Here is a 12,832-nt window from a genome sequence, read left to right on the forward strand (position 1 = left end):
GCATATTGTGGTCCAAAATCTCTATGAACTTTTTAACATTAATGGTGTCATCACAGAAGTGCAAGTTACCGTTGCCAAGGGCATTGACACAACCCCATACCATCAAAGACCCTAGCTTTTGGACTTGTTGATGGTAACAGTCTGGATGATCCTTTTCTTCTTTGGTCCGGAGCACACGGCATCCATTTCTCCCAAAAAATATCCGGAATACTGATTCATCTGACCACGGTACATGTTTTCACTGTGTGGTGGTCTATCCCAGATGCCTCCAATCCCAAATAAGTCAACGGCGCTTCTGGACACTGTTAACATAGGGCTTCTTTTTGGCACAGTACAGTTTTAACTGGCATTTGTGGCTGTATTGTGGTACTTGACAAAGGTTTGCCAAAGTAGTCCCTTGTGGTTATATGGCTAATAGATGAATGATGATTTTTGATGTAATGTCGGAGATCACAGTAGTTCAGCTCTTCACACCGAATTTCTTCTAGATTACTTGAATCTTTTAATGATGTTATGCACTGTTGAAGGTGAAATATGCAAATGTCTTCCTATCTTTCTTTGAGGAACATTATTCTTAAACACTTCAATAATTTTCTTATGTATTTGCTGTGAAACTGGCGATCCTCGGCCCATCTTTGCTCCTAAAGGACTAGACCTCTCTTGGATGCTGTTTTTGTACCAAATCATAGTTACAATCACCTGTTGACATGTGATTTGTTTCAAATCACATCATTATTTAACCAATTTACCTGATTACTAGCCTTAAACTGCTCCTGTCTCTTTATTAAAAATATGCTGCAGGTCTGAATGACAGGAAAGGATGTATATTTACAAATGAAATTAAGATGATAATTTAAGTTATATTCAAATTAATATATTAATATTTAAATTAAGTTGAATATTTTTGTTCATATTGTCTGTAATGAAATACAAGTAAAAATAACATATGCAGAGATAGAATATAAAGCATATTAGATCCAATTCATGTGTTAAATTATACTGCCCTGGCTCTTACAGTATTTAAAAACTCTTATTACACACGTAATAAATCAAAAACAATTTTTCTAAAAGAGATGATGGTTTATTTATTTTCTCACCTCCTTTCAGCTGACTCTGAACATGCGGTCCTGCTTTAGTGAGGATGTCCTTACACACTCCTGCAAGGGGCCATAAACAAACACGTTCTAATGGTCCAAACATTTAAAAATATTAAGACTTTTCGGGGTTACTATATTAGAAGTTTGCATGAGTACCGTTTGTCTGGAAGTCTTTAAAGTCTGTGGTGTTCACGATGGCATCAGTCTTCTCATTAGTGATGTCACCAAACACTAGATGGAGTTGGATCCCATTCACTGCCATGATGACCTCATCAAGGTCAGAGGTCAGTGCGTGAAACAGAGCTGTGGTGACAGGAAGATATGGAGGTATAAAAACATTAAATTTTGTCAAGTTTGTTGTAAGGACTTAAAATGCTGCCAATTAGTGAACCACTTTTTTCATATTGATTACTATCTCTACTTGTGCAATAGCTACTAATTTAATTGTCTTATATTTTGCAATGCATTGTTTTTGATAAAGATGTCCAAATAGCAATGCTTATTGAACACAATTCTAATAGCTTTTAAAGGAACATATAACAATATAGAACATTGGTCAATCTGCCCTTTAAAGTAACCCATTCTCATACACTGCGTATTGTAGATTTTTTTTAGAGCCAGAATGAGAGTAGTTCCTAGCAATATTCAATGAATTATACAGATTCAATGAATTATACAAAGTCAGGCTAATAGTGACCCACCAGAACAAGAAATCATCTAAATGGTTTCAAAAGTGGTTCAAGTCAACTGCTTAACTCTATAAGACGTAAAATGAGCTTCTTTTAAAAAATGGTGGAGCGTCCCTTTAAATCTCTTGCCTCGTCCTTTTTTGTTTATTGGCTAAACACATTAAATCATGCTAAATCTGTTGTGTTTTCTAATGGAGTTCAACAGCGTGTCTATCATATCTCTTTTGTTTTTAAGTGCCCTCTGAAGTAGCCCATTCTTATACTCTGCGTAATATAGATTTTCTCAGAGCCATAGTTTCTGGCAATAGATAGTAGTTCTAGCAATATTTACCTAGAAAATAGACACTTTTAGAAAGCTAATAGTGACCCGCCAGAACAAGAATGGCTTAAATAATGGTTCAAGTCAACTGCAAATGGAGTGTTCCTTTAAATCTCTTACCTTGTCCTTTTTTGTCCACCATTTTGGTACTCAGATTCCCAAGTACTGTCTGGAACATCTGGAAAATATTTAGAAAAATGGAGTTAGAAACCACCATTACTAAAATTCATTGTATAAAGAGCGTCTAATACACTGATTGCTTACCTCTTCAGAATGGGAGTAATCAGGCATTATTGGGATATAGATGGTGTGCAGGAAAACAGTGGGCTGAGATAAAAATTTACAGATCTCCTGAGTAAGGATATTAACAGAATCTTTGACCGGTATGGACAACACTTCTCCAGGTCCAATAACTGGCAGTGCAACTGAACCAAAAGAATTCTGCTCACATAGTGTAAAAACACAGAGAAGTGCATTGCGATGTACCTATAAAATAAAGTAAATACATCAAATCAATACTATAAAATACCCTCTATTTAGGTTTTCTCTTCTTACTTTTTCACTTTGTTTTTTCCCCTTTGGTGCACATTCGATGAAGAACACCTTTGAGCAGCCCAACCCTGGTGTGGCATCCACCATGAGCACATCTCCAAGTGTAACAGTACGACGACCCTTTGCGGTGTTGAAGTTAGTTTGAAGCTGCTGTCCTGCTTTTTTCAACAGTGATGATCCAATCGATGTTGAGGTCATGTTAGCTTGGACCATGGGCACAACAAACACATCAGCCTGTATTCATGATGAAGAAACAAATATCACAAATTAATCACGTTATTTTGTGTGGTTTTTAAAGTATGAATTACAGCGATCCAGAAATGAGATCTTATTTTCAATAAGACTGTCTGCAGTTTTTGTTTAGAACATAGACTGGATTAGACAAAAGCGAAGGACTGAGCAAATATTTAATGGAAATAAACATTTAGCGCATTTTCAATCAAATCAACCAAGCAACTTTGGGTTTTTTTAAAGGGGTGAGGGGTTATTAAGTATTTTAAATGTAAAACATGGGTCTTTTGAAACAGAGATAAATTGTTCAGACATACCTTTTGTTGCTCAAGACTTCCAACCACAACTTTAATGTGTATTATATGCTCATAGACTGGAGACTGGTGTGTTGATGGAGCAGATGATGAGCCTGGAAAACTCAAGCTGGTTGAGTATCTGGGAACTTGATATGTTGGTTGCCCATCATCAATGGGCAGAATCACAACGGTACAAGAATTCTTCACTAATCTCAAAGTCTCTGCACCATCACCTTGAAAAAACGGCTGAACTCCAGGTCCTTTCACTTCAAATTCTTTAGTCACAAGACTGCGGAGATATGACCCAAGGGTTTCCTTTAAACTCTCAACTTCACAGCGAGGTCCTGTAAGGTGGACGCATGGGGAAGATGAACATGTGGACTTAATTTTCACACTGTACTTCTTCACACCAGCCATCAACAAGATCTCAGAGAAATGCTTTGCCATCTCTGGGTATTGAAGTGCCAGGCAGACTTCATGTATCTGATGGTTTCTTTCATATTCAAGTAACATGTGCTTTAGCTCATTAACTTCAGTAGTGAAGCCGACCAGTTGCACTTTGGGATCAGAACTTGACTCATTCTGGTATTTGAGCTCCACTTTTACACTTTCCTGATTGGCCTGCTTGACCGCTTTACTCAACTCTTCCTTTAGTGTTGTAAACACAGATGACTTCTGAGTGTTTTCCAAACATATAATCTCCAAGCTCAGGTCTCTCTCAATGACTTTGTCCGCCTCCTGAAGTGCTTCATCAGACAAACTCAATAGAAGCAGATCTGACCCTGAAGTCTCGAGCATTACTGGGCTGCAGAGGCTCTGCTGAAATCTTCTCTGGAAGTGTTTTATACCATCACTTGAATCCAAAAATTTCATAAGGGCATAATTTGATGGGATCCTCTTCTCTTGGATCCCTTGTGCCAACTTTGCAAGCTTCTCTTTGCCTTCTTGAACATCTTTCTCTAGACCCTTTAAAAGGATTACATCTGCTCGTTTTGGTGCAATCTGAAGTGCAGGTAAATCAGAGTTTAGGTATGACTCAAACTGCTCTTTAATAAGGGCAAATCGTGTCTCTGAAATTTGACACTCTTCTTTGACCTGCTGTTTTTCCTGCAAGCCGCTTGTGAATTTTAAAATCTTGCCCACTTGATTTTGTTCTCCGACCACCACAGCCACACATGAGTCTTGCTCAAAATAGATTTTTAAGTCCTCATTTTGGAGGAAACAGTTTTCTTCTAGAATTGCATATTTGTCTCTTTCAACCTCAAAGTGGATACTATTGTGAATCTTTAGGCTCTCAACCACTTGGTCCACACCAAGTTCCCATTCCTTTAGCTGAGAAACGTCTTCAGCTGCCGGGTCCCACAGCACCACCAGCTCTTCAGTCTCAATGTTGATTTCAAAGGTGCTGGAAAGAGCAGAGAAGAATTTCTCCAATTCTGAATATGGCTTTTTACAGTCACTGAGGAATCGTAGAAGATATTGGTCCAGTTTAAACACCTTCTCCACACTTTTAGAGCTTGTAGATTTCTAAAAGACGAAACAAATTACATACACCATTAAATAAACTCCCGACAGGCCAAAACCAGTCAACAGCATAAGAACATTATGCAATTCTGAGTGTGCCTCACACAAATGAGTGGGCTTGACAAATCATCTGTAGAAAACACTCATTCATTCATTCATTCATTCATTCATTCATTCATTCATTCATTCATTCATTCATTCATTTTTATCCACTTTTTCCAGGGCTGGGTAGCAAGGGCAGCAGTCTTAGGAGTGAACCTCAGACTTCCCTCTCCCCAGACATATCCTCCAGGTCCTCCGAGGGGATCCTGAGGTGTTCCCAGGCCTGCCGACATAGTCCCTCCAGCGTGTCCTGGGTCTTCCCCGAGGCCTCCTCCTTGTGGGACAGGCCTGGAACACCTCCCTAGGTAGGCGTTCAGGAGGCATCTGAAACAGATGCCCGAGCCACCTCTGCTGACTTCTCTCGATGTGGAGGAGCAGCAGCTCTATTTCGAGCTTCTCCTGGGTGTCAGAGCTCCTCACTCTATCTATAAGTGTGCGCCCTGCCATCCTGCGAAGGAAACTAATTTTAGCCGCTTGTATCCGAGATCTTGCCCTTTCAGACCCAAAGCTCATGACCATAGGTGAGAGTACAAATGTAGATTGACTGGTAAATCGAGAGCTTTGCATTTCAGCTCAGCACCTTCTTTACCACAACGGACTGGTACATTGACCACATTACTGCTGCCGCTGCACCGATCCGCCTGTCAATCTAACGTTCCATCCTTCCCTAACTCGTGAACAAAACCCCAAGATACTTGAACTCCTCCACCTGGGGTAAGGACTTTCCTCCAACCTGGAGATGACAAAACACTTTTTTTCAGTGGAGCATCATGGCCTCGCACTTGGAAGTGCTGATTCTCATCTCAGCCACGTCACACTTGGCAGCAAACCACCCCAGTGCATGCTGAAGGTCCATGTTCAATGAAGCCAACAGAACAACACTAGCCCCTTTCACACAGCGATGCCAGTAAATATCCGGAAAATTTACAGGAACGACTTTACTGGTAAATTAAAAAAAGCACTGATAACACAGGCAAGGACGCTATGGAATGATTCCCGAAAAGACCATTCACACATCCATTCCAAAATAACAGTAAATTCTGACATCATCAACCAGAAATGACCTCTAAACGGCTGGGCTTGTATTTGTAAACATTTGACTACATTACAAACTTTGTGGATAGATCAGTATAGTGAACAGCTTCGATGAAAATATAGAGGAACACTTTCGCATATCGATATGTACATATTATGTGTGTGTGTGCTGGCACTCACAGGCTGCTTCATGGGCACACGCAACGCGTCAAGCAACTGAAGGAAGCAGAACTTGAAGGTAAACAAACAACGGCTTATCATAAGCATCTTATCAGTAATTGTTTACACAGTTGGCATTAAGAAGGAACACAGAAACGTTATCTGACGAACATCCAGCAGCGAAATGTGTCTGGAAAAATATTTAAAAGCTTTTATTTTCATAAACCGCGCAGACGTGAATGCGTCTGACTGTTCTGATTGGCTAAAGTAGACGACACACGTCAGCACATTCTAGACGTGCATGCGCTCTATCTGGCATTCTTCCTTCTGCGTTCACACAGAGCAGCATTCCGGCAAATTACCGCTAATGTTGCAACTTCTCTTTCCGGAAAATAGCCGGAACGAATTTACTGGTATTTCCAAAAAGGGCCTGTTTGCACATACAGACCTTTCCAGAAAACTGCCGGTAATTTTCCGGAAAGGTCTGTATATGTGAAAGGGGCTATCGTCTGCGAATAACAGATATTGTGACATCGCCCAGTATTGCGCAGCCAGGGCCCAACCCTGGAGCCAGGCCTGTGGTTGGGGCTTGTATGCGAATGCCTGGTGGCTGGGTTTTTTCTCTCGGAACCCGGCATGCTCAGCCTGATGAAGCGATGTAGGACCATCCTCCTGCTGGTACACCACCTGCAGAGGGAGCCGTAAGGGGCCGGTGCATTGCGGAGCGGGTGGTGGTCGAAGGTTAGGACCACGACAACTCAATCGTCGAGCACAAAAACTGGCTCTTGGGACACTCTTTCATCTTTCTGTCATTTAAACTTGCATTAGTTTTGCCCCAGACACTTTCCTAAAATCACTCAACATCACACACAAATAAACTTGTGCACTTATAAAGTGATTTTCACAGAGTTGAGGGGGTTTGACAAACCACCTGTAGGAACACTTTCCTCTATCTAAATAAAAAACAAACAAAACAAAAACCCACTACCCATTTCCAACTCCAGCACTTAATTCTCTGAGCACTAAAAGTTGCACTTCTTGTGTGTGTATTGCCTCTAGTTGAATTGCTGAATGCCTCCTCAAATTTGAGTCACTTTGGACTAATGCGTCTGCTAACTCAGTGTTTCCCAACCCTGTTCCTGAAGGTACACCAATAGTACACATTTTCAACTTCTTCCTAATCAAACACATCTGAATCAACTTATCATCAGAACATAAGAAGAGACTCCAAAACCGAAAATGAACCTGGATCAGATAAGGGAGACATCCACAGGGTTGATCCTAGGAACAGGGTTGAGAAACGCTATGCTAAATCACTAAATGCAAATGTCAATTTTTTAGGGACAAATTTGACAATAGTACATAAAAACAAACCCCTACATAGATTATTGTGAAGCAAGTGATTTATAAGACCTTCTCAAGGTATTGTTTTCAAGAATGTAGGGAGTCTGCCTTTGTCTTGGCTTCAGGAAAAACAGGTTTTGCCTTCTTACATTAGCAGAAAACAAATTTGAACAGAGTTATAAATCCAAGCTAAATATCAGTTTGTTTTATGATTGTGACGCTCACCTGATTAGCAGACGCGTTTGATTGTTTTCTGCTTTTAGCATTATTGTCACACCTTACTGAAACACGGATGTCCTCTTTTTCAGGTGTGTTGATGACATGATCTCCTCTGGCTAGCACTGCTTCCTGGTCTGTGAATCCAAAAATCATAAATGATCATGATTATGAATAAATTTCATTTTATTGTTCTTTTTTTAGTTCATCTAAGCAAGATGCAACTCGTTTCAAAGTGAAAAAAATAAACAAATAAATAAAATTCAATAACTAGACCATGCTTACCTTCTTTATTTGCAAAACTGATCTTGTAGATGTCTTTATCCACTTTGTAGATTTCACACTCTCCTCCTCCAGATAGACGCCTTAACTTAAAGTACCTTTTAATTTGTTTAAGGGCCGCATTAGAGAGATTACCGGCCTCAAAAAACACATCGTACAGGTAGTTCTCCATCTTTCATCTGCTGTTTTGAGCTTTGGTGTGATTATACTGTAGGGGCTTTCTTGCTTTCACTTTTGCTTTGGCTCATATTACAGACTGTGGTTTTAACTAGGACACACCTCCAGCTTCCTCTTGATGCAGCGAGGCTTGAAGAGTGCCCCAAAAGCATTTACATTATTATTATATTACATTAAGTACATTCAATTATAGGTGACATTTTTTTTTTAATATTTCCTAAAGTGCTGTTGGAGCACTTTAGGATGGAGAGATTTTTTCAACTCGTTTAAATGCAAGTTTTAGTAACTAATTTATAATAACTAATAATATTTAATCTTTGCCATGATGGCAATTTTATTTAGCAAGATAGTATTCAATGTAAAGTGCAATTTAAAGGTTTAACTAGTTTAGGTTAATTGGGCAAGTTATTGAACAACAGTGGTTTGTTGCGTAGACAATCAAAAACATTTTCTTAAGTGGGCTTATAATTTTAAACTATGCAGGCTTTACATTTTTTAAGATATGTAATATCAGCCAAGCTAAAATAAATACTTCCTTCTGCTTATCAGCTTTATGGAGATACTAAATACTAATACCACAGTAAGAACCACAGTATCCCTGTGCTTGATTGGCCAGCAGTGGTGGAAAGAGTACTCAAGTAACTCAAGTACCATTACTTGCCTAAAAGAGTACTCAATCATACTCAAGCAACTCAAGTACCATTACTTGCCTAAAAATGTAGTGCAAGTACAGTAAACATATCTGTTGTAAATATTACTCAAAGTATGAGTAAAAAGTAGCCCTTTCAAAAGTACTCAAGAATAGTGAGCAGTGAGTATTACGCTGTAAAAAGCTGACGTGTTTGCATGTAATTTGTGGATGTGTGTAAACGTAACATTCTGTAGTGCATTTAATTATTGCCCAGCAGGCACACAACATCATAAGATGTTAGTATTAGGCTAGATTTAGGTTGTGACGTAAGGTGACCAACATTCAATGTCTAGCCAGCGTCTAAGGACAATATTATTTTGATGTCCAATAATGAAGTCAAATGACGCTGACATTTGGTTGATTTTAGGTTATGTTAGAAAGTAACCGAAATCCAACATGTCATCATCACGTCATCATCAAAATCAAAAACGTCTAGCCAACATCTTAAACCAACGTCATATTGACGTCAAATACTGACATCAAATACTAACAACCAAAATCCAACATCTGATAGATGTCATAGTGGTAACATCCACACAACGTCAAGCTGTAACATAGTTAGACGTTGATATTTGGTTGATATTTGGTTGGACGTTGGACATTGACATTGGCCTGATGTTGGGTTCTGACATCAACCCGATTTTCATTTCCAAACAAAATGCAACTTCCCAATGACGTTGGGGTACAGCGTCAATCTGATGTCATGTTGACATCTTGCCTGCTGGGTGTTTAAAGGCTATTTTGGTCATCATAGAGTAAACATCCGTCATCTTCTAATCAGTGACATGCATCTAAACAGGCTCTAGGTCAAAGCATGTAAAGATTTTGGACATCTTCTTGGACACTCTTAATGCTTCCAAACAGTTTGCTGCAATTATAAATCACCCATGTCATGAGGTAGATCATTAAGATGCGAATTACCTTCTGTGTGATTTGATTGAACAGAAATCACAGGACTGAATCTTCTAATCTCCATAGACAAGAAAATATAAAGTAGTGACTGCAGGTTGAAGGACAGTAGTGGAGTAAAAGTACCGATACTGCACTAAAATGTACTCAAGGGAGAGTAAAAGTACACACTTTTAAAACGACTTAGTAAATTACAATTCCTGAGAAAAACTCCTCAATTACAGTCATTTGAGTATTTGTAATTAATGTAATTTACACCACTGTTGGCCAGCAAATAGGCTCAGCCTAAAACTAAGAATCAAATGTATATTGTGAAGAGGAAAATGCGAGACCCCTACACCGCAGAAGAGCAACCTGGTTAAGTTAATTCACTCACCCTCAGGGCATTGGTGATTGTTTTGCTTTCTTCAGTATAAAACATTTAAGAAGGTTTTAGCTGAATCTGTGGTCTTTGGTGATTCATTTAAAGAGCCCCTATTGTGGGTTTTTGAAAATGATCTTATATGCAGTGTGTAACAGCTCTGAGTGAATGAAAACATCCAGCGGAGGTTTAAATCTGATATCGATTTTTTAATAAAAGATTCGAGTCAAGAGTCGTTTAAATGATTTGTCGTTCGTCCAGATCTTTCGCCTGTTCGTATCCACGTCGACACGAAACAATACCAAATATGTTCTGTGCCGGATCCGGTAAAACGTGAACGCGTCTTTCCCTTTAAACACTAGCCCGGCTGTGTGTGGAACTGATCATGACTGAAGATGAGTGAACATTAATGGGTGAATGTTCTGGTGATTAATGCAATAACTTTCCATGCAACAGGGGATTTGTCAGCCTTTTGTTAAAGAAAGGATCAGAAAACCCTATTGATGTATGGGACTTTGTCAGAGCTTGAGAGGAACTTTATCGGTACAGTTCGTGGATCAGTTTCTTCCTCCATTTCACAAGGGTAAGTAAATGCAATTAAAATGGTTGCCTCCTTGTTTTCCCTAGCTTGCAAATTATGTATTAATGTGTTTTGTTATTTGTAATTGCGCCACACGGATTGTACTATATCTAGTTAAAACTTTGTATTCACTTGTATGCACGTGTCGCTTTCTTTATGGATTTAAATGCATTTGTGAGCTCGCGATCCTCTGCCGTTTGTCACTGCTGTGGCCACTGTCAGCTGTTCCTACACTCTCAGAAATAAAGGTACGCAAGCTGCCCCTTTCTGAAAGTGGACATTTGTAGCTAAATGGTACATATTAATACCTCAAGGGTACATATTAGTACCTACAAATTTTAAGAGGAACACTTTTGTACTTTTTAGGTACTAACATGTACCCTTGAGGTATTAATATGGACTTTTTAGCTACAAATGCATACCTTTCGAAAAGGTACCACCCCAGTGACAGATCGTGTACCTTTATTTCTGAGAGTGTACACACGTGTGGTGGTCAAGTTTCAAAATAGTTCAGCTTTTGCCACTGTGTGGATCAATACTGAATGTGTGTCATGGTTAAGAATAGAGCAATATGTTGGTGTTCAACTGCATTGCATTAATGCACTTCTGCATTGGGCTCACACATACTCTCTGCACTCTGACTACTTCAATATTGTTGATAAACCGTGGTAGGCATTTCTCTCGCAACAGACTGTGTCATTGGACCAATCAGTGCAGATTAGCATCACACTAAGGAGGGGTTTGGGAACAAATGAATCACTGAACGAATCATATGGGAGTCGTTGGGATAATTAGGTAAAAATAAATGCATATTATAAGATAAAGAGTGCTTTTTGACCTTGCATGCATATCAGCCTTATTGGAGACCCTTAAAACCAAAATATGACCCTTTTAATGCACAATAGGGGCTTTTTAATCAGTCAATGATCAAATTTTGAGTGAATAACTTAACGGTCCCCTATTGTCATGATTACGAGTAAACTCAAGTCCAAATCAATCCATGTGGCTCCAGCTGATACACTGAGGTCTGTGCAATAAAATGAATGTTATTATCTTTTAGCTAATAGCTAAAATGTTATTAGCTTTAGTGCTATTAGCTTTAATCCATAGCCAGGGCAAGCAATTCTTGACGTGCAGATGACTGTATTGAGAATGAGCTTCCGACTGCATGATTTACGCATGTGTGAGAGCAATTGTTTCATTTTGTTATGACCTCAGTGTATCATCAGGAGGCACAGGGATTGAGTGGACTTGTTTTTATATGTTTACTAGGTGACTATTGGCTTGCTTTATATGAATCACCAAGGCAAGTACCTTGGATTCAGCTTAACATTTACATTTACAAAGCGACTTACAAATGAGGATAAGGAAGCAATTTACACAACTATAAGAGCAGCGGAGCGACATGTGCTCTTTTTGGTTCATCAAAGACCACTCGTGCTGCTGCGTTCTGAAGCAGCTGAAGAGGTTTGATAGAATTAGCTGGAAGTCCGACTAGTAGAGAGTTGCAATAGTCCAGTTTGGAGAGAACAAGAGCTTGAACAATGAGTTGAGTTGTATGTTCAGATAGGAAAGGTCGGACCTTTCTGATGTTATAGAGTGCGAATCTGCAAGATCGAGCAGTTCTAGAAATGTGCTCAGAGAAGTTTAGTTGGTCATCAATCGTTACTCCAAGGCTTTTTACCATTTTGGATGCAGTAATGGTTGCCCCATCCATCTGGATTAAAAAGTTATGGTGTAGAGTCGGGTTGGCAGAAACTTCAAGCAGAAACTTCAAGCTTAAAATGCTCTTAATGTTCTACTGAAGAGAAAAAAAGACGGCCTGAGGCTAAATTAAAGTGTATATTTTTGCTTTTGAATCAACTGTCCCTTTAGGGTTGACGTGTTGCCATGGAAATGAAAATGGAATCCAGTGTACTGTTCTAAAGCTGTTAAAAGAATCACTCTGAGAATAAATTCCGTCAATCAAAACCAAACACCAGAAAACCCAACAACATTTTTTTTTTAAATGACATTTATTGTTGGTTTTTAATAAAATAGAAATTATTTATATGCAAGAATTAACCCCTTAAGTCTGTATAATGTACTGTGTGACCAAATATTTAAATCCTGCAAATTTTAACATGTAATGTTAAAATTACATGGCTCAATAATTGATAAAAACCTGTTAAACATTATCTGCAACATGACCATCATCAGATTTATAGTTAACACCTTTTTAGCAAGTAAAAGACTTTTTAGTGTAAGAAAAGGTTATAAAAATGACCA

At 38.9% G+C, this 12,832-nt stretch overlaps 1 protein-coding gene across 1 annotated transcript in view; it reads right to left on the bottom strand.

Moving 5' to 3' along the window:
- Positions 1-8,064, bottom strand: part of LOC130231632 (protein mono-ADP-ribosyltransferase PARP14-like) — a 32,689-nt gene extending 24,625 nt beyond the window's left edge. The window contains exons 1-8 of the mRNA XM_056460989.1: positions 7,850-8,064; positions 7,574-7,701; positions 3,206-4,711; positions 2,661-2,891; positions 2,370-2,591; positions 2,226-2,283; positions 1,254-1,400; positions 1,098-1,157 (exon numbers count right to left, since the gene is read on the bottom strand). Coding sequence (XP_056316964.1) covers positions 1,098-1,157; positions 1,254-1,400; positions 2,226-2,283; positions 2,370-2,591; positions 2,661-2,891; positions 3,206-4,711; positions 7,574-7,701; positions 7,850-8,018 — 2,521 coding nt within the window. The 5' untranslated portion in view covers positions 8,019-8,064. The remainder of the gene's footprint in view (positions 1-1,097; positions 1,158-1,253; positions 1,401-2,225; positions 2,284-2,369; positions 2,592-2,660; positions 2,892-3,205; positions 4,712-7,573; positions 7,702-7,849) is intronic.
- Between the last annotated feature and the right edge of the window lie 4,768 nt (positions 8,065-12,832).

This window comes from Danio aesculapii, chromosome 7 (genome assembly GCF_903798145.1).
Source record: "Danio aesculapii chromosome 7, fDanAes4.1, whole genome shotgun sequence".
Taxonomy (NCBI): Eukaryota; Metazoa; Chordata; class Actinopteri; order Cypriniformes; family Danionidae; genus Danio; species Danio aesculapii.